General features: G+C 59.9%; 1 protein-coding gene and 2 pseudogenes across 2 annotated transcripts; 2 read left to right on the forward strand and 1 right to left on the reverse strand.

Moving 5' to 3' along the window:
- The first annotated feature begins 7,869 nt into the window (after positions 1 to 7,869).
- Positions 7,870 to 20,186, forward strand: MAFK (MAF bZIP transcription factor K). 2 transcript variants are annotated; one of them, XM_004045017.4, is made up of 3 exons: positions 7,870 to 8,067; positions 16,315 to 16,394; positions 17,096 to 20,186. In XM_004045017.4, exons 2-3 carry the CDS (start codon positions 16,359 to 16,361, stop codon positions 17,528 to 17,530), a joined length of 471 nt encoding a protein of 156 aa, XP_004045065.2. In that variant the 5' UTR covers positions 7,870 to 8,067; positions 16,315 to 16,358; the 3' UTR covers positions 17,531 to 20,186. The 2 variants fall into 2 exon arrangements, with proteins under 2 accessions (XP_004045065.2, XP_030868956.1); XM_031013096.2 differs by lacking the exon at positions 7,870 to 8,067 and adding an exon at positions 12,300 to 15,640.
- LOC109027563 (uncharacterized) lies at positions 9,631 to 11,919 on the reverse strand (annotated as a pseudogene).
- Positions 18,032 to 20,186, forward strand: LOC101138591 (uncharacterized; annotated as a pseudogene).
- Positions 20,187 to 20,266: the final 80 nt, after the last annotated feature.

Genomic DNA, 20,266 nt, shown 5'->3' on the forward strand with positions numbered 1-20,266 from the left:
CACCTGTAATCCCAGCTACTCAGGAGGCTGAAGCAGGAGAATCGCTTGAATCTGGGAGGCGGAGTTTGCAGTGAGCTGAGATCATGCCGTTGCACTCTAGCCTGGGTGACAGAACGAGACTCCGTCTCAAAAAAAAAGCAAAGAAAGAGCCAGAGAAGCCTGATTGGGTTTTGCTCCGGGAGAGAACCTTGGTCACCTCCCCCACCACCGGCATGACAACCAAGGATGCAGGAAGCTGTCCAGGCCAAGGGACCCCCAGAGGCCAGGTCACCACTGGGTGGGAACAACTGTGTTTTTGTTTGGTTTGAGTTTTTTTTTGGAGACAGGGTCTCGTTCTGGCACCCAGGCTGGAGTGCGATGGCGCCATCGTAGCTCGGCTACTCTTTGCATTTTTAGTAGAGTCGGGGTTTCGCCATGTTGGCCAGGCTGGTCTCGAACTCCTGACCTCAGGTGATCTGCCCACCTCGGCCTCCTAAAGTCCTGGGCGTGAGCCATTGCGTCCAGCCGGTCTTTTCATTTGAGAACGCTTTGCAGTTTACAAAGAACTTCCCCATGTCTGGCCCTCAAGTTGATCCTGTTCCTATTTTAGGGATGAGGAGCAGGCTCAAGGGTGGCAGCCGTGCCCTCAGGGCAAGTGGTGAAGCATTGGGAAGTCAGATCCCACCTCCTCCCTCTCCGGGGCTCTTTGTACCTCTGCCAGATTTGACATGCACAGGGACCCCTTTTCCCTCTGCTCCCTGCACAGGCAGAGGTCCCCCGCCATCCCGACAGCCCCGGCCCATCACTGCTTCCTGGGAGGAGCCTGAACACTGGGACCCAGCCGGGGGCCCCCACACTCCTGGGAGGGCCTTTGTTCAGGTGGAGCCTTCCAAGGGCACAGGACTGACTCAGCCACACCCAAGACAGCCCTGAGCATGCAGACGGACCAGGTCGAGGTGCGGCCCTGCCTCTGCCGAGAGACACATCCCCTCTCCTCCTCACGGGGGCAGGGAGCGCTGGAGACGGATGGACGCCGCTGAGCCCTGCCGTCCTGCAGAGAAGCATGCATCGTGTGTGGCGGTCAGCAAGCACCTGCCTGCAGAGGCTGCCCCTTCCCGAGGTGTGGGGTGCAGACACTGGGCCCCCTTTAGCTCCCGGGGAGCCACGCTGAACTTCCCGAGCTGGGGGTGGGATGCGGCCGGGGGTCCTGAAGTCCAGCCTGTTCCGGACTCCAGTCTCCACTTTTCTGGGATGTGAGTCCCTGGGGGAGAGCCTGTGGGCATCCTGAGGGTAGAACTCTTGGGGCCACCTCCCACACGCCATGCTCAGGGCTCCTGCCTGTCTTCTCCCTGCAGTAGAATTGATCCTGGTGGTCTCCGTGTCCCTTCCTTTCCCCGACCTCAGCCGGGGCCACCTGAGTCCCCCGGGTTACCCTCCATACCTCCAACTCTCAGGAAGAAGTGAGGGTAGGAGGGACCCCACCCCTCCCGGGGCGCCCCGGGCTCATGGTGCAATTGGACTCATCTCCCTGCAAGAACCAGCCCTGCACTGCTGGGGTCCCGGGGCAGACCCCGCTCTGTACCCCAGTCCCAGAGCCCCGGCTGCCACACCGCTCTTCCCAGGGCAAACAGGGACAGCCTCAGCCACACAGCTCTTCCCAGGGCAAACAGGGACAGCCTGTCTGGGTGTAACTAAGGCTGCCTCTGCCATAAAGCCGTAATAACAGGGACATTCACCAAGGCATGGGGCAAAGGTCTGCACGGCCCCTTAGAACCTGAACCCACACAACCACCCCATGAGGCAGGCATTCTTTCCACTATCTCACTTTATAATGAATTGCATAGTTTTGAATATGTGGCCTGACGACAGCCAAAAGAACATAAAACGGGTTTTCCAGAGAAGTCTGGTTTCTCACCCTGCCCCGTCCACCCCGCCAAAGGCACCTGTTTCTACTGGCTTTTTTCTTTTTATTTTTTAGAGACAGGGTCTCGCTCTCTTGCCCAGGCTAGAGTGTAACGGCACAATCTTAGCTCACTGCAGCCTCAAACTCCTGGGTTCAAGCAATCCTCCCACCTCAGCCTCTTGAGTAGCTGGAACTACAGGTGCGCACCATAGGGCCCTGCTAATTTTTTTAAAATTTTTTTGAAACTGAGTCTTACTCTATCACCCAGGCTGGAGTGCAATGGCGCTATCTCAGCTCATTGCAACCTCCTCCTGGGTTCATGTGATTCTCCTGCCTCAGCCTCCTGATTAGCTGAGATTACAAGTACCTGCCACCACGCCTGGTTAGTTTTTTATATTTTTAGTAGAGACAGGTTTCACCATGTTGGCTGGGCTGGTCTTGAACACCTGAGCTCAAGTGATCTGCCTGCCTCAGCCTCCCAAAGTGCTGGGATTACAGGCATGAGCCTAGCTATTTCATATTTTGTAGAGACAGGGTCTTGTTCTGTTGCCCAGGCTGGCCTTGAACTCCTGGGCTCAAGCGATCCTCACACTTCAGCCTCCCAAGCAGCTAGGACTACAAGCATGTGCCACTATGTCTGGCTAATTTGAAAACTTTTTGTAGATATGGGGTCTTGCCACATTGCCTAGTCTGGTGTTGAACTCCTAGCCCCAAGCAATCCTCCTGCCGTGGCCTCTCAAAGTGCTGGGATTACAGGCGTAAGCCACTGCACCCGGCCCGGTCTCTATTAGCTTCTTGTTCATCCTTCCAGTCTTCCTTGTACTGGTGCAAACACGAATCTACATTTTTCTCTCCTGCACTTTCTTACACTCAAGGTAGCATATTATACACCAGTTCTGCACCTTGCTTTTTCATTAACAATGTACCCCAGAAGACCTTCCGAATCAGCATGCAGAGGTCTTCTGCTTTCTTTTTCATAGCTGCGTAGTACTCTGCTCTGTGGCTGTACCAAGTGACTTAGCTAAGCCCTCAACAATGGCAGCTTGGCTGTTTTCAGTCGGTCACAATGACCGTCGATGTCCCCGCGGTGATCCTTGCACCTGTCCCTTTCACATATGAACAAGCAGATCAATGGCACAAGTTTTAGAAGTGGGATTTCTGAGGCTGAGTGCTGTAGCTCACACCTGTAATCCCAGCACTTTGGGAGGCCAAGGCAGGAAGATGGTTTGAGCCCAGGAGTTCAAGACCATCCTGGGCAACATAGCGAGACCCTGTCTCTATGAAAAAAATATAAAAATTAGCTGGATGTGGTGGCACACACCAGTGGCCCCAGCTACTCAGGAGGCTGAGGCGAGAGGATCACTTCAGCCTGGAAGTTCAAGACTGCAGTGAGCTAGGATTGCACTACTGTACTCCAGCCTGAGCAGAAGAGACTTTGTCTCAAAAGAAAAAAGAAGAACGAGGAGGAGAAGGAGAGGGAGGAGTGAGAGGAGAAGAAGAAGAGGGGAGGGGAGGGGAGGAGGAGGAGAAGAAGGGGGAGGAGAAGGAGAGGGAGGAGGAGTGAGAGGAGAAGGAGAAGAGGGGAGGGGAGGGGAGGAGGAGGAGAAGAAGGGGGAGGAGAAGGAGAAGGAGGAGGAGTGAGAGGAGAAGGAGAAGAGGGGAGGGGAGGGGAGGAGGAGGAGAAGAAGGGGGAGGAGAAGGAGAAGGAGGAGGAGTGAGAGGAGAAGGAGAAGAGGGGAGGGGAGGAGGAGGAGGAGAAGAAGAAGAAGGGGGAGGAGAAGGAGAGGGAGGAGGAGTGAGAGGAGAAGGAGAAGAGGGGAGGGGAGGAGGAGGAGAAGAAGAAGGAGGAGGAGAAAGAAGAAAAAGAGGAAGAGGAAGAAGGAGGAGGAGGGGGAGGAGGAGAAGGACAAAGAAGTAGTGGGATTGCTGGGTTCTAGCACAAATTGGGGCCATGGTCTCATGGACAGTGTGGCCAGACTCTTTCACTGGGGCTCCGCTGCCCGGCCCCTCCATCAGCAATGCCTCCAAGGGCGCGCTCCCTGAGCCGTGCCTTTAGGGCACGAGATCTGATTTGGGGATTCGCCTGGACAAGAAGCAGAACGGCGATGTCTTTCTCTGATGTGCATTTCTCTGATTACGGACACCTTTTCACGTGTTTGTCCTGTGGATTTCTTTTTCCGTGGATGATCTATTCACCTCCTTTGCCTTCTTTTATTGGTTGTGTTCTTTCACACACGTTTAGGAGCCCTTTGCCTGGTAGATCTGAGTTGCAAGTATTTTTCCTAGTGTGTGCTTTGTGTTGTGACTTTACTTCCGAGGATTTTTGCCTTGAATCTGTTTTATGGTATTTAGATTTTTAATCATGATTAGAGTAACCTTTTTCCACTCTGAAGTTATAAAGAAAGTTACACATGTTTTCTTCAAGGCTGGGCACAGTGGCTCATGCCTGTAATCCCAGCTCTTTGGGAGGCTGAAGCAGATGGATTGCTTGAGCCCAGGAGTTCAAGAACAGCCTGAGAAGCCTAGTGAGACCCTATCTCTATTTAAAAATATAAAAATTAGCTGGGCACGATGGTGCATGTCTGTAGTCCCAGCTACTTGGGAGGCTGAGGCAGGAGGATTGCTTGAGCCCAGGAGGTCCGGGCTGCAGTGAGCCAGGATCGTGCCACTGCCCGCCAGCTTGGGTGGCAGAATGAGATCCTGTTTCAAAACACACACACACACACACACACACACTTTTTCTTTTTTTTGGAGACAGAGTTTTGCTCTTGTTTCCCAGGCTGGAGTACAATGGTGCAATCTCAGCTCACTGCAGCCTCTGCCTCCTGGGTTCAAGTGGTTCTCCTGCCTCAGGCTCCCGAGTAGCCGGGACTACAGGCGTGAGTCACCACATCTGGCTGATTTTGTATTTTTAGTAGACATGGGGTTTCTCCATGTTGGTCAGGCTGCTCTTGAACTCCCGACCTCAGGTGATCTGCCCGTCTCAGCCTCCCAAAGTGCTGGGATTATAGGCATGTGCCACCACACCCAGCTAATTTTGTATTTTTAGTAGAGACAGGGTTTCTCCATGTTGGTCAGGCTGGTCTTGAACTCCTGACCTCAGGTGATCCGCCCACCTTAGCTTCCCAAAGTGCTGGGATTACAGGCGTGAGCCACCTTGCCCGGCCAGAACTTAACATTTTTTACAAAAGGAACTACTAAATGATGAAAAATTTCTGGAGATGGATGATGGCAATGTTTGTACCACAACGTGAATGTACTTAATGCCACCGAACCGTACACTTAGAATGGTTAAATTGGACTAGTGTGATGGCCACCATGCCCAGCCTATTCACCTAATCACACCTGTGATCTTAGCACTTTGGGAGGCTGAGGTAGGAGGACTGCTTGAGCCCAGGAGTTCAAGACCAACCTGATCAACGTAGCAAGACCCTATCTCTGAAAAAATATTTTTTTAACTTAAAAAAATGGTTAAAATGGTAAATTCTATGTGGCGTTTACTTTACCACAATAAAAAGTAAACTTTGGCTAGGCACAGTGGCTCATGAGTGTAATCCCAACACTTTGAGAGGACGAGGCGGGAGGATCACTTGAGCCCAGGAGTTCAAGACCAGCCTAGGCAACAGAGCAAGATCCTGTCTCTACAAAAAAAAACAAAGAAAATTAGCCGAGCGTGGTAGCACCAGCCCTTGGTCCCAGCTACTTAGGAGGCTGAGGTGGGAGGATCACTTGAACCTGGGAGGTGGAGGGTACAGGGAACTGTGACTGCACCAGTGAACTCCAGTCTGGGCGACAGTGAGATGTTGTCTCATAAAACAAACAAATAAATAAATAATTCAAAATTTTAAAAATTAGCCTGGGTGCAGTGGCTCACGCCTGTAATCCCAGCACTTTGGGAGGCCAAGGCGGGTGGATCACCTGAGGTCAGGGGTTCGAGACCAGCCTGGCCAACATGGTGAAACCGTCTCTACTAAAAATACAAAAATCAGCCGGTGTGGTGGCGCACGCCTGTAATCCCAGCACTTTGGGAGGCCGAGGCAGGCAGATCACAAGGTCAAGAGATTGAGACCATCCTGGCTAACATGGTGAAACCTGTCTCTACTAAAAATACAAAAAAAAAAAATTAGCCGGGCGTGGTGGCAGGCATCTGTAGTCCCAGCTACTCAGGAGGCTGAGGCAGAAGAATTGTTTAAATCTGGGAGGCGGAGCTTGCAGTGATCCGAGATCGTGCTACTGCACTCCAGCCTGGCAACAGAGTGAGACTCCATCTCAAAACAGCAACAAGAACAAAAACAAAATTTAACCAGACGTGGTGGTGGGCACATGTGATCCCAGCTACTCGAGGGGGCTGAGGCAGGAGAATCACTTGAACCCGGGAGGTGGAGGCTGCAGTGAGCCGAGATGGTGCCACTGCACTCCAGCCTGGACGACAGAGCGAGACTCCATCTCAGAAATAAATAAATACAAATTAAAAAATTAAAAAGATAATAAAACTGTGTGATTAGTAACAAAAGCCTGCTATGGAAAGAATGCAGTTGGGTTAGAGGAGCGACACCATGAGTAACGTAAAGAGTCCCGCGGAGACGGCCACAGCTTCTCTGGAGGCTCCCAGCGCATCCCAGGACCCCGAGTGCAGAGTGTGGGCCAGGACAAGGGAAGCACCTTTCCCATCCCCGGGGGATGTCTTTCTGCAAACATCCTGGGGACGTGGGACATTGTCGCTACTGCTGCTGTTGAGTTATTTCTTGGCACCTGTTTCTGCGGCCAGGTTGCAGGCATCACTGTGGCTAGCTGCCCCAGACGGCCGTGTGGGCCTTAGCAAGGAGGGGCCTCCCAGGTGGCCAGTGCAGAACCTGCAAGTGGGGGGGAGAGATGGCCCGGGAGGCTGCCCCCGTGCTCCACAGCAAGAGGCCACTGGGCTGCTGCCTAAATCCCCAGCCACGTGGTGGTAAGGACGACACCCAGAAGATGCACAGACCTCCCTGCACTGGCTCCTGAGTCCCACCTGAGCCGAGAAAACAGGCTCCCGGGTCCCACCTGAGCTGAGAAAACAGGCTTCCCAGAACCCTGGGCAGATGCCATGGGTGCCCTGGGGGGCCCTCGGTTGCCCAGGCCTGAAACTCCTCTTCCTGCAGCGCTCAGAGGGGGGCGGGACTTGAGGATCCAGAAGCGTGGCAAGGGGCTCCAGACGGATCCCCTCTCCAGCCTGTCCTCCACCTGTGACAGGAAGCAGAGGCAGCTCCCTCAGGGGCCCGCCCCCACCTGAGGATCCCTCACAGGACTCCTTGGGCCAGTGGTGCCCTAACCCCATCCTGGGCCTGCTGTGTCCCCTGGCAACCACCAGCTGGGGCTTTAGAAGTGGGCTGGCCCCACCCACAGAGGCTGTGATCACTAGCCGCTTATCCCCATTTTTACATTGCTGGTTTGCTTGTTTTGTTTTTTTGAGACAGGGTCTCACCTTGTCACCCAGGCTAGAGTGCAGTGATGAAATCATGGCAGCCTCCACCTTCCAGGTTCAAGCCATCCTCCTGCCTCAGCCTCCTGAATATCTGGGACCACAGGCACATACCACCACGCCCGACTAATTTTTGTAATTTTTTGGTAGAGATGGGGGTCTCACTGTGTTGTCCAGGCTGGTCTGGAACTCCTGGGCTCAAGCGATCCTCCTGCTTTGGCCTCCCAAAGTGCTGGGATTACAGGCATGAGCCACCGTTCCCAGCTGGCCTTAATGTTTTTTATGTTTGTAGAGACGGAGAATGGGGGAAGGGAGGTTTCGCTATGTTGCCCAGGCTGGTCTTGAACTCCCGGCCTCCACAGATCTTCCCGCAGGGCCTCCCAAAGCGCGGGGATTGCAGGTGCGCGCGGGGCCAGCGGCCCCCCGGGCGGGAGAGGAGGGCGTGGCCGGGGGCGTGGCCGCGGGGCGGGGAGGGGGCGTGGCCCCGGGGGGCAGGGCGGTGTGACGCGCGCGCCGCGGATCCCGGAAGCGGTGTCAGATGCTGGGGAGCCGGGCGGGCGGGTGCGGTGGCGGCGGGCGGCGGGGGGGGACTTGTTGTTCTTCGCGAAGTCGGAGCCCGAGCGCCAGGCGGCGGCGGCGGCCGAGGGGAGCGCGACAGTGAGCGCCGGCGCGAGGACAGCGCGTGCCCGCGAGGACCCGCCGCGCGCCCGCGCCCTCCGCGCGACGCCAGGTGAGGGGCGGTGGGGCAGCGGGGCCCGGGCCGCGGCGGGGACGGGGACCGGGGCGCGGGGCCGGGGCTACCTGGCCGCTGAGTCACGGCCGCCTTGGGGCGCGGGCCGAGGGTGGCGGGGTTGGGTGCGCGGGGCCCGAGACCCTCATGCGGCCCGCGGCGCGGCCCGGGCACCTGCCCAGGTGGGCCCCGCCCCGCAGGCCCGGGGGCTTCCCCGGGACGCGAGGCTCTCTCCCCTGCACGTGCCGCCCGGGCCATGCTTGCCGCGCCGGGGGCCCCAGGGCGCCGACCCCAGACCTGGGAGGACGAGGATCCACGCGGGTCGGCGGCGCGCATCGGGCCCGCGCCTTCACACCTGCGGGGGGCGGGGCGGGCGCCACGTGCGGGCGGTGCGGGGAGGGCGCGGGCGCGGGCGCGTGGATTCCCCGCGGCTTCCGCCCCAGCGTGGCTTCCGCGTGCGGCCCCGGACTGCCCCCCGCGCTTCCTCCCGGTGACGGGCGGCGCTCTGGCCCAGTGGCTGGGCCCACGCGTGCCCGGGAACGGGGTGGGGGTAACCGGGTCTCCCCACAGGCGGGATCCTGGGACTGGTGTCGCTCTCAGCCGCCCACCTGCCAGGGTTGCTGGAAGGAAGGCCGTGGGGAGGCGGGAGGGGGGCAGGTGACAGTGGCCCCAAGGCGCGTCCCTTTGCTCACGTGTGGGGCAGGGGCTCCGGCCTCTTCCCGCTCCCACTGCGTGAGTTCTTTTGTGCTTCTGTCAAGTTCAGGAAACTGTGTATGTGCCCGTGACTGTGTGTGTCTGCGTCTGCACAGCCTCTAGATCCTGGGGGGTGGGACCAGGCGCCACCGAGAAACCCAGAAAGCCAGGACCCCGCCTGGCCTTGGCCCTTGACCTGGGTCCACCTGGGACACAGCAGTGGCCCCGCGCTGCATTCTCACGCTCACACCGTGTGTGTCCGTGTTCGTGGGGCCTCCCGTGTCCCTCTCCCGGTGTCCTGCGTCCCTGAGCATGCTGTTTCTTGCTTCTTAAGTAGCTCTTGTAGCTGAGGCAGAAATTAGATCCACTCACCATTCATTCAGCAGGTGACCCACAGGCAGCCAGCCAATCTCTGGCCAGGTGCCTGGCCTTGGGAAGATCCTGAGACTCAAAACGCCCCCCACCGCCCCACACCGTGGGCTAGGGGATATCTGTGTGGTTCGGCTCTGGCAGCGCCCTTCCCACCCCTCTGATTCTCCAGGGTGGGCTGCCAGGTCTCTTTACTGGCACTGAGGTTTTACCATCACGGCGTGTTGTTGTAAGGGGATCTCCAACACAGAGTGGGGTGCCCTGTGCAGCTTCTCCAAACCCAATGTCTTCAGGGACATGGAGCGTTCAAAGAGCCGTGGGCGGGGTCTGGAGAACATAGGTGGGCTGTGCAGGTGTCTGGGACACAGCTACACCCTATTTGGGCGTCCGGTGCCATTTATGAGAACATCTCCCTTTCTTAGGTAACCCAGTAGGAATGTCTGAGTTTGACCTTGGGAGAGGGAGTCTGCTTTTAAAACTAGACCTCTCATTATTCCAAAATAAGACATTTATTAAAGCAGAAAAACCAGGCTTCTCCTGCCTTTTATCCTTGAACCGAGCCAGGGCTTTAAGGGGCTGGTTGCCCGCAGCGTCGACTCCCCAGGTGCTGGTAAACCCGGGAGCCAGCGTTTACCGAGGGTCAGGGTTGTCGGGGCGCCAGCCTTTGTGTGCACTCGGGAGGCTGCTGTTAAGGGAGACCGTCTTCCGGGCCACTTCGCTGTCTACAAGGCGTGTGCTTTCACCCACGGGGCTCAGCGATGGCTGCGTTTGTTTACAGTCTCTGGCAAAGCTGTTTGCCACCCAGACCGAGAAGAAGTTGTGCCTGTTCTTGTCCCAGCTGTTTCTGAGTCTAAAGGTTTCTGGAGTGGACTTTCTGGGTTTCGGGTCCAGTCCACACGGGAAATGGAAATCTGGCCAGCTGAGAGAAGGCTCCGTGTGGCCGCCTTTCAACAGTAAACAGTGACTCACCGCTCCGTCCCCACCCTCCTTGCTCTCCGCGAATGGAAGATGCCTTTCCCCGCTATTTATTTTTGCTTTTTATAAGTCACAGACTCGTCATGTTTCCGCTTTCCTACAGTTTCAGGAAACTGGGAGTGTCGTCTTAAAATCATAGAGTTTTAGAGCAGGTACAAGTGAACCTGAGTGGCCACATGCCCCACCCCCTGACCAGCTGCTGTAGATGAGGAAGCCCAGGCCATGAGGTCTGCTGGCCTGTCCTAAGGGCCGGTGGGGTCTGGTGTAGAGCCTTCCTGCTTCTCCGCACTGTGTGTCGGGTGTCCTGGGGAAGGTATTGGGGTGGAGACTGCCCTCTCCCTTCCCTCCCATGCGGGGCCGGCTCATCTCGTACAGCGGGGGCTAGTGTGGGGTGTAGGGAAGACCTTCTCCCTGCTTGCAAGGAGCTCACCATGCCGTGGGGAGGCCCCCTGTCCCCAGAAGGATCTAGAACCAGGCTTTGGTAGAGGGTGCTTGCCTATGCGAGGAGGAGAGCAGTGGGGAGTGTTTCTGGAAGAAGCAGGGCAGGGAACCACGTGCTCTCTGCAGATGGTGATCAGAAACCTGAAACGGCATTGGGGTGGGGGAGTCGGGGTTTGGGAGGAACCCCCAAGACTTTTGACTGCCTGTGGGGCTGTGTGGGGGGCACCAGGATCAGGGTGAGGGCATCCCATTTGGCAAAGCTGTGGTCCAGACAGGAGACGCTGGAGGCCGGAGCCTGGGCAGGTGCTGTGGGTTCAGGCGGGAGATGCTTGAGGGCTGGGATCAAGCCCCGTTGGCACATGGACGAGGAAAAGAGAGAGGGGCAGGGGCAACTCCGGTGAATGATGCGGTTGGGGGCTGGGGGGCATCTGGGCCCCCCGGAATGCCCCTGATTGGACTTGGAGGCTGGGAGCGGATTGAAGCCCCAGGGCGGCCGGGGGAGAACAGGATGCGGACGGGGAGCTGGAGGCCGAGGTCAGGAGGATGGTGTGGTGGGAGCCAGGGCGGGGACTGGAGGGGGTGTGGTGTATTCTGCAGTCTGCTCTCTGCTGCTGCAGCTGCCTGAGTCACCTCTGGATGTAGCGGAATGACACAGCTTCCTCAGACTGCAAATGCAAGGTGACCAGACGTCCTCCAAGCCGGGCCGACAGTCGTGGCTTGCTGGAGGGCAGCCAGCCAGGGCCAGGCTGCTGGCTGGTATGGGCCGGGCTGGGGGGTGCCAAGTGGGGTGCCTCCCGCATGCTGAGTGGGGCTGTGTCCGGGACAGCTGGACAGTGGGGGCCCTCCCAGTGTAGGACCTCATCCTCAGTAGGAAGGGTGTCTGGCTGGTCTCTGGGACCAGCCGGGCTGCAATTAGTCGGTTGACACCTGTTTGACAGGCACCCACTGGGTACCAGTGCCACAGTGGCCCCACCTACCCTTGCGGCCCAGTGTGGAGGGCACCCGGCTTGGGGTCTCTGGCAGAAAGGCTCCTGGGAGAGGCGGGTACACCTTGGGTGGCCTCTGGTTTTGTGGATTGCACCTGTCATGGGAGTCACTGGTCGGGGGGTGGGGGGCGGGAGGGTGCTTGCTGCTGTGCCGCTGGGTTTCTGAACCCGCGTCTCTCGCACAGAGCTCCCGTCCTCCGTTCCTGGTCTTCCTCCTGCCCCTCCTCCCTCTCCCGCATCCCACATCCTCGGAGACCTGCGGAGAATAGAAGTGGAAGGGCCACTCCGTCTTGGTCAGACTGGCTGGGCAGCTGAGGGGGTGGGGCATGGAGTCTGTGTCATCATTCACCCCTTGGGCGAGAACAAGTGACCCATCCAGAGCCCCCATGCTGGCCTCGGAGAGCGAGCGGCGGCCCCGATGCGTCCTCTCATATGGGAAGAATCAGAGCCCCAAAGCTGAAATCCCCATTTCTCTATGGGCAGCCACAGCCGGGACCGTTCAGAGGGGTCATCCAGCCGTCAGCTGCTCAACTCACTTTTGCACTCTCTTTTTTTTTTTTCCTAAGAGACAAGGTCTTGCCCTGTCACTCAGGCTGCTGGAGTGCAGTGGTGTGATCACAGCTCACTGCAATCTCGACTTCACGGCTCAAGCAATCCTCCCACCTCAGCCTCCCGAGTAGCTGGGACCATAGGCACACATGTGCTATCACACCTGGCTATTTAAAATTCTTTTTTTTTTTTTTTTTTTTGTAGAGATGGGGCCTCGTTATGTTGCCCAGGCTGGCCTAAAACTACTGGGCTCAAGCATTCGGCCTCCGAAGGTGTTGATATTACAGGCAAGAGCCACTGTGCCCAGTCCCAACTTGATGGAGAAAGTGTTCCCTCCTGGACCCCAAAGCAGGTCCTTCTCAGCTTGTGCCAGCACGGCAAGAGATGCCAAGGCTGCCAACCCCCCACTGAGCAGGGTCAGGCCCATGGGTGACCAGTGAGTATTTGCTGGGACTTAAAAAGTTAAAAATGGCTGGGCATGGTGGTTCATACCTGTAATCCCAGCACGTTGGGAGACTGAGGCAGGAAGATCACTTGAGTCCAGGAGCTCAAGACCAGCCTAGGCAACATGGTGAGACCCCGTCTCTACAAAAAAGTTTAAAATTCTCTGGGTGTGGTGGTGCCCACCTGTAGTCCCAGCTGCTCGGGAGGCTGAGGCAGGAGGATCGCTTGAGCTCAGGAGGTCTGCGGTGAGCTGTGATTGCACCACTGCACTCCAGCCTGGGTGACAGAGTGACACCTTGTCTCTAAAATGAAAATTAAAAGGGAAAACATGATCCTCCAGAAGCTGAGGTGGCTGCCTGGGGATCACCTGCTCCTGAAAGCACAGTTCTGGACGGCTGACCCTGGGCTGCCTGCCCTGCCGCCGGGAGCCCCGGGCTCTGATCCTCACCCTCTGCAAGGTGCCTTCCCGGGCAGAGCCGCCCTGCCCTGCGCTTTATGGAGCCCAGGCCCTCGGTCTGGATCCTGGAAGGGGGCGCCCGGCGTCCCGGCTCCGTCACTTATCCCCAGCTGCAGCCGCAGGAATTGCCACCGTCTGAGGCTGCTGGCGGTTCCTTTTCCTTGAGAGGAAATGATGCCCCCGCTGAGCCTTGTTTAGTTCTGCGTCACATCGAGGTGTCTGGCCTTGGGTTGAAAACCCTGCCTCTTCCATCAGAAAACCAGTTACCTGAGAGCTGTTCCAAGTTATAGGTGGTGCCGGAGAACTTTGCTGCCCGGCGCTGCTCCTGGGACGTGGGGCGTGAGCGCTGCACCCTTACTTAACGTAGGCTGTTGGGGCCCCACAGTGGAAACTCAGACCCGCCCACCCAGGCCCCCGCTGTGGCGCTGAACACTGCACTTCTCTGGTGACCACTGAAACTCAGAGGAGCTCGGGGGGTCGGGTGCTTGTGCGTGGCGATGCTGGTGTTTTGTTAGCTGCTGGGCGTAAGACAGAATGCGAGGACGTCGTTCCTCGGGGGCTGCTGGAGGGGAGCCTGGCTGCAGTGCTGACCAGGTGCTAATGCAGTAGCCCCTGCCTTGGGCCCGGGGTAGTGCACGGGCGTCTCTGTGACCCTAGGCACGCTCTCCCCCTGGATGACACCCTAAGGCTGCGTCTCTGGCCCTGGGGTGGGAGCGCTTTCTACATGTGCTCTGGCGGCCCTGGAGGCCATGTGAGGTCGGACAGTTCACAAAACCCCGTTTAGGGCAGTTGCCATTTTTAGATCAGTTGCTTTACAAACTTTTTTTGTGCATACAAAACTCTTCTCTGAATGTCCTTCCAAAAGCAAGCTGTCATCTTTCTTGCCTCTGATGTTTAAAGCGACGTTAGGTTAATGCTACTTGGATTTATTCTGTGCATGGTGGGGAGAGGGAGGCGCCAGCACCATCCCATCCCGTGCTGGGTTCCTGAGAGAAGCTTTGCTGCTTGGCTGGGCCATCCCTGCTGCGTCGTCTCTCGGGGGGCGCGTGGCTGGTCCAGGCTTCCTCGGCAGAGCAGAGTCGTGACCTGCCCAAGGAAGTGGGGGGCAGGCTTGCGAGCACAGCGTGGGGGCCGCCTGGGAGCCCTGCGTCCGCCAGGTCTCTCATTCTTCGGAGGGCCCCAGTGCAGGTGTGCCTCGAAGTACTGGAGTTGGAGCGGGGCACAGGCGTGCTCCAGCAGCCCTGGCAACCTTGACCTCCTGGAGGTAGTCAGCCGCCCCTCCTGGGGCACCCCCGGCTACCGTGTGCCTCCGCAGCGTCACAGGGCATCGTGGAGGCATCTTTTTAGTGGAAAGATCCCCACGCTGAACTCTGCCCCTGGCATCCGGCCGAGCCCCACACCTCACCGTGGGTCTGGCCAGACGGTCCTGTTCCCCCGGACCTTCCTTTTCCGCCCGGCTGTGCTGCTACGGCGGGCAGTGGGCCCGGGGGCCCAGGAGCGGGTCCTTGCTGGGTGGGAGGCCCGGGTGTGTGGGAATGCGCGCGGCTCTGTAAACATCTGGTGACTCACCGCATAGCTATGTCGTGGCCGGCCTGTGCACTGACGTGCTCGCAGTGGAGCTGGAAGCGGTGCCCGCGGCCCCTCCCTCTGACATGGAAAAGTTTCTCATGGTGCTCCCAGCCGCCGGCATTTGCAGGTCCCCACGGTGGCGGAGGCAGCTGGGCCCCGGCCTCTCCACTGTCACCCTCACCCCAGGGCGTGGTGCGGAGGAGCCTGGAGCCCACCTGGCCGTCCCCGGGACCGGCTGGTGCCATCCTGTGCCATCTACGTCAGCGCCCTGAGATCAGCTGGCCTTGGCAGGGGCGGCGGACTTGGCAGCCTGGCGCAGGACCCTTCTCACCTGTGCGGCCCTCTTGTTGTGGGGGTTTGTGGGTTGTGGGGGTGGGGCCCCCATCGGAGGCAGGGCTGGAGGGTGGAGGGATTTGGGCCCGAGGGCTCCCTGGCCCAGGGTGTGGGGAGGGTCCTGGGCTGGCAGGGAGGACGGGATGGGGTCACCCGCCCCCATGATGCCCATGTCCAGTGGAGGTGCTGACCAAGGACACCCCCCACCACCGTGTGCTGCTCTGACGTTCCTGCGGGAACCTGTGTCTGGTATTTGGGGTATGGGAGTGGGTGCTGTGAACCCCTGTCCCGCGAGCTGCCCGGCACCTTCTGCCCGCCCGTCCCGGCCACCGGGTGCAAATGGGTTTGTTGACTGCCTGCCGGCCTCGTGATGTCTGCGCAACCTGACCTGAAGTCAGGATCGCGTTTGGGCTTCTCGGTTTCCATGACGACCGTGGGGGCTGGCTCGGTCCCAAGGTCGCCATGGCAACTATCGGAGGGCTCATGCCGGGGATGCTTTGGCTGGGTTTTTCATGAATGATCAGAATGTGTGACACAATGCAGACGTGAGGACGGCGGGGGCGGCCGCGGGGACGACTCCCGCCAGACGGTCGAATGCTCGGCAGGGCGGCGGCTCCCCCACCTCCCTGGTCTCTGGCTGTGGCCCCCGGACCTGCCGCCCCTCAGGAACCCCACACCCCCTTGGGCCACAGGGTCCTCGCTCGGGGGCAGCTTAGGTGGAGGTGGTGATGTCACAGCCGCAGCGGCCAGGGCCGTGGTAGGTGTCCCGTGGCCTGTGGGGAGGGCGGGGCGGGACGGCGGCTGGGGCTCCACCCAGGCCCACCGTGGGGGATGGCGATGTCAGGGGCTCCCCAGAGGCCCCCTCTCGGGGATCCAGGCTGGGTCCGGAGCACCGGAGCCTTTGCCAGCGTAGGGTCGCTGTCCAGCGGGGCCAGCACAGCTGTCTTGAGGGAGGGAGGTTTTGCCACCAGTCACTTTGGTCCTCGGTACGGGGCACCTTGTGCTGTGCAGGTGCAGATGTCTTCTCTGACCTTAGGGAGAGTCAGAACAGGAAGCAGCCACTGCCGGCGCCTGCTGGTCACCCCACAGTGCCGGCGGCTGCAGCCCAGGTCTGCAGGGCAGCAGGGGGCCACACCTGGCTGCCAGGCCCTGGGGTGGGGTCCCAGCCGCTCTGTGGAGTGTGCTAGAGTGTGAGGTGCAGCCAGACCTTTCCCTGAACCCTCAGGCAGGGACAGAGGCTGGGCCGGGATGCCTTACCCCCTGGGAAGCCCCCCAGGACGGGCTGGGCCGGGATGGTGCCCCGTCTTGTTTTCATGGTGCTGTGACCGTCCACCCCAGGCTGAGAAGCATCCCTGCATGGGAGGTGGCCACCCCGTCCGGCGCTGCCGGCCCTGACCTGTGCTGGCTTCTCTGCTTGTCCATGTTTTCCAGCTACGAGTTCCAGGGAGCTCTGTCCTGGTGACCGTGCCCGGGTTATGACGACTAATCCCAAACCGAATAAGGCATTAAAGGTAAGGCTGGTTCCAGGCAGGCCCCGTCTCAAGCACAGGCGTGGGAAAGGCCCCCGGCCCGACAGCCCCTGCTATCCCAGGGCCGTCCTGAGCCTGTGATGGAGGCCTCCCTGTTGCCAGGAGGAGGGGGGCTGCTGTGGCCGAGGGATGTTCACAGGAGAGGTGGAGTCAGGATCGGGGACTGTGGTTCCAGGAGATGACTCCCAGGCTGAGGGCGTGGCAGGGTCTGCTGCCTGCCCGCCTGGGCTGTGTGTCCGCCGGGCGCTACTGCATGAGCTCATCCCCTGGCTCCAGGCGTGGGCAGCGTGGCCTCTGGTGAACGCGATGCTCCAGCTCCCGAGGCCCGAGCCCACCTGTGCCTGGCGCTTGCCGCCTCCACAATGGCGTGTGCCTGTGGGCCGGCTCAGTCCCAGCAGCAGGACCCATGCGCTCTGGGTCCTCGTGGGCTCTGAGGCTGTCGGTAACCAGGAGTGACCGATGTCACCACTGGCTTTTCCCGTTCGGAAAGGGTCCTGTGGGGCCGCAGCTGTCATGTGGGCCGCCTGCGTGCAGTGTCCTGCGGTCCCTGGTGCGGATGGCGAAGGCCAGCCCTGAGAGCGCAGGCGTGCAGGGGCACCGCTGGGTCCCTGGCCACCCCTGTGTCGGTCCCAGGCAGACACCCCGCGTTCTCCCGCCGCTGACCCCGCGCTGTGGCCCCCCAGGTCAAGAAGGAGGCGGGCGAGAACGCCCCGGTGCTCAGCGATGATGAGCTGGTGTCCATGTCGGTGCGGGAGCTGAACCAGCACCTGCGGGGTCTCACCAAGGAGGAGGTGACCCGCCTGAAGCAGCGTCGGCGCACACTCAAGAACCGCGGCTACGCGGCCAGCTGCCGCATCAAGCGGGTGACGCAGAAGGAGGAGCTGGAGCGGCAGCGCGTGGAGCTGCAGCAGGAGGTGGAGAAGCTGGCGCGTGAGAACAGCAGCATGCGGCTGGAGCTGGACGCCCTGCGCTCCAAGTACGAGGCGCTGCAGACCTTCGCGCGCACTGTGGCCCGGGGACCTGTGGCGCCCTCCAAGGTGGCCACCACCAGCGTCATCACCATCGTCAAGTCCGCCGAGCTCTCCTCCACCTCCGTGCCCTTCTCGGCCGCATCCTAGTGCCGGCCGGGGACGGGGGGTGGCGGGCGGTGGGCAGGCGGGTGGGGGCGCACCCTCGTACCTGTCACTGGGATGCAGACTCTCAACATCCGAGTCCAAGCGCAGGCCCCTCGGGCGCAGGCAGCTCACACCAGGAAGAGACTGTATTGCAGGGTGAAGAGTGGGCTCCCGTGGGCCCAGAGCTGCACGCCGGTCCACAGACACACTCACGCCAGCCACCTGCTCCCCGCAGGATGTGTCTGTGTGTGGGAATTGGTATCTTGCACCCATGGGAGTCGGGACATATAATGGAAAGGCCCTCGGGAAGTTCCGTGTCCTCTGCGGGGGCTGCCAGAAGACACGGCCCCAGGAGTCAGGCCCCTGTGGTCAGGTCTAGCGTGGGGCTTGTTTTCCACTCCTGCTGTAAGCAGCCTTCGACACCTGTCCTGCCACGGCCTCCCAGCCGGTGCGGGAGCCCCTCACTGCCCTGACCGACTCTGCAGTCCCCAGGGAGGAGCATGGATGGTGTGTCGGCAGCTCCGTCCTTCCAGCTGTCCCGTTGCAGTGCCCGTGACCCGCGTCTGCCTTAGCAGGGGCCTGCGTGAGTGGGCACGGTGTGGGAGGTCGCCTGCGTGGGGTGGTGTCTGTCTGTGTGCATGCACGCCTGCCATCACAGCAGCAGGGCTGAGGGGGTGCAGCTTGCTGGCGTTCACTGGGGGAGGGCCTGTGGGCACACATGGCGGAGAGAGTGGCTCATCCGTCGTGAGGTCTCCCCTGTGCTCTGGTGACCCGAGGAGGTCGTGCAGCACAGCGCAGAAGCCCCTGCCCACGGGCTCCGGCCCCCCAGACACCGACCCCACAGGCCGTCCCGGATCTCAGCAGACACAGGCAGGAGCGCCCCATCATTTGACGGTGAGCAGGACTCAGGCTCTGTGTCCTGGAGCTACTTCTCACCAGCTGTGGTCAGTGCAGGGGGAACGAGGAGGTCTTTTGGGGGCCTGGCGAGGGGACGGGCTGCTGCAGTCTAGGGAGAGGGGGTGCAGCCTGGGGGACGTTGGTGGACATGGATGTGGAGGTGGAAGGAAGAGGACGTTGCGTGGAGTGGTGGGAGGAGGCGGGAGCCGTGTGCGAGAGCAGGTGGAAAGCCTCGAGGGGCAGGACCAGGATGCGGCTGGCTTGTAGAAGAGCTCAGGAGTGAGCCTGGCACTCCAGAGGGCGCGGCGGGTGGGGAGGCAGCAGGCACCAGGCCAGGAGAGCTTCGTGGACGTGGCTCCCGCGCGCACACCCCCAGGAGCACAGCCACGGGCTGCAGGTGTGGCCTCAGCACTCAGTCCTCACCCGGAGCCTTTGCCTGCTCCTCCTTCCAAGAGCACCGAGGCACCAGTGGGCTTGGCACTCCACCTTGGGCTTCCTTTTCCTGGAGAGCCGCCTTGAGGGTCCCTCCTGTGACTGGGGTCTCTGCAGCAGGAGCCGCGGGGGTTGCGGAGCCCCTGCCTGGGGGAGCTGGCGGAATGCGAGCCGCCGGCCGGGGGCCGCCACGTAAGACCTGCAAGGTGGTGCCTGGGGCCCCGGCTCCCTCTCGGCTGCCCCTGCCCACCCCGTAACAGCCCCCACCGGCTACAGAGCCCAGGCCGGTGCCAGCCACGCTGGGAGGGCAGAGGACAGACAGCCCCGGGGCTGCGACTTGGTTCCGTGTCTACTGTTAGAAGTTGAGTGGGAAGCTGCAGGCCCGCCGGGACCACTGGGTCCCTACAGAGCAAAGGCGTGCGTGTTCCCAAACAGCCGTCGCCCCCGTGGCCGTGGTAGGTAATCCATATTGGATGTCATAAGGACCAGGGGGATATTTAAAGAGAGAAACAGAAAATATATAGAGATATAAAATTATATTCACAGTTTATCTACAGATTTTTCGTAACAATCTTTCTTTTCCAGTTTGATACTGTAAATCTATCAGAGCAGAGCCGGGGGCACGGGCACAGGTGGGAGTTGGGAGCAGAGCGGAGGCCCAGGCTGCCCGCCGTGCCCCTTCCTCTCCCCACGGACTGTACCAGGCAGCTGGGCCCCGCAGGACAGGCTGCAGCGGGTGGCCGGTTCTGTCCCGTCTTGGGGTTCTTGGTGTCCACGTCTTGTGGGCCGTGGGCTTCTACCTGCCCTTGGCCTGCGGTGCTTTGCTGGAGAAGGGACTCCCTGGTCCCCAGGGTGGACGGAGCCGCTGTCACTGCCCAGAGCTGGGCCGGGGAAGCACGGTGTGTTCTGCTTTTCTTTTCAGATTGTTGAAATTTCATTGTCATGATTTAATATATGGATTTTTTTATTTAAGAAAAGGATGAGGGCCTCTTTGTCACGTGGGTTTGTTTTCTGTCTCCGTGCCTCCGGCTTCCCAAAGAGATCCAGGTCTTTGTGTTTCCAGGGCGTGGGGACCCCGGCCCCCTACGCCGCCACGCCGCCACACCGCCTCACCCTGGCCTCTGTGCTACTTGGCAGTTTCATTTCATTATTTATTTTTTGTGCTGCTTTTTATCATGATATAAATTATTGAAAACAGATCACATGTGGGCCCGTGTCTGGCCGCCGCTGCCCTGCCCCGTCCCTGCGGCCACCACCTAATTTATTGCCGTGCGTCCTGCTGCTGTGACTGCTTTTGTACCTTTGCAATAAAGAATTTTCTGGTTTCAGACCCTTTCGTTGCGTAGCTGGTGCTTTCGGCTGGGGCTTTCTTGGGCCAAGAACCACAGCCCCCCAATCCCAGGGGACCCC

Source organism: Gorilla gorilla, chromosome 6 (assembly GCF_029281585.2).
Source record: "Gorilla gorilla gorilla isolate KB3781 chromosome 6, NHGRI_mGorGor1-v2.1_pri, whole genome shotgun sequence".
In the NCBI taxonomy this organism is placed as follows: Eukaryota; Metazoa; Chordata; class Mammalia; order Primates; family Hominidae; genus Gorilla; species Gorilla gorilla.

Bases quoted from the DNA above. Each gene is read 5' to 3' on its own strand.
- MAFK (XM_004045017.4), top strand. From the start codon at position 16,359: ATGACGACTAATCCCAAACCGAATAAGGCATTAAAG. The intron at 16,395-17,095 runs GTAAGGCTGGTT...GTGGCCCCCCAG, and splicing joins AACCGAATAAGGCATTAAAG to GTCAAGAAGGAGGCGGGCGA.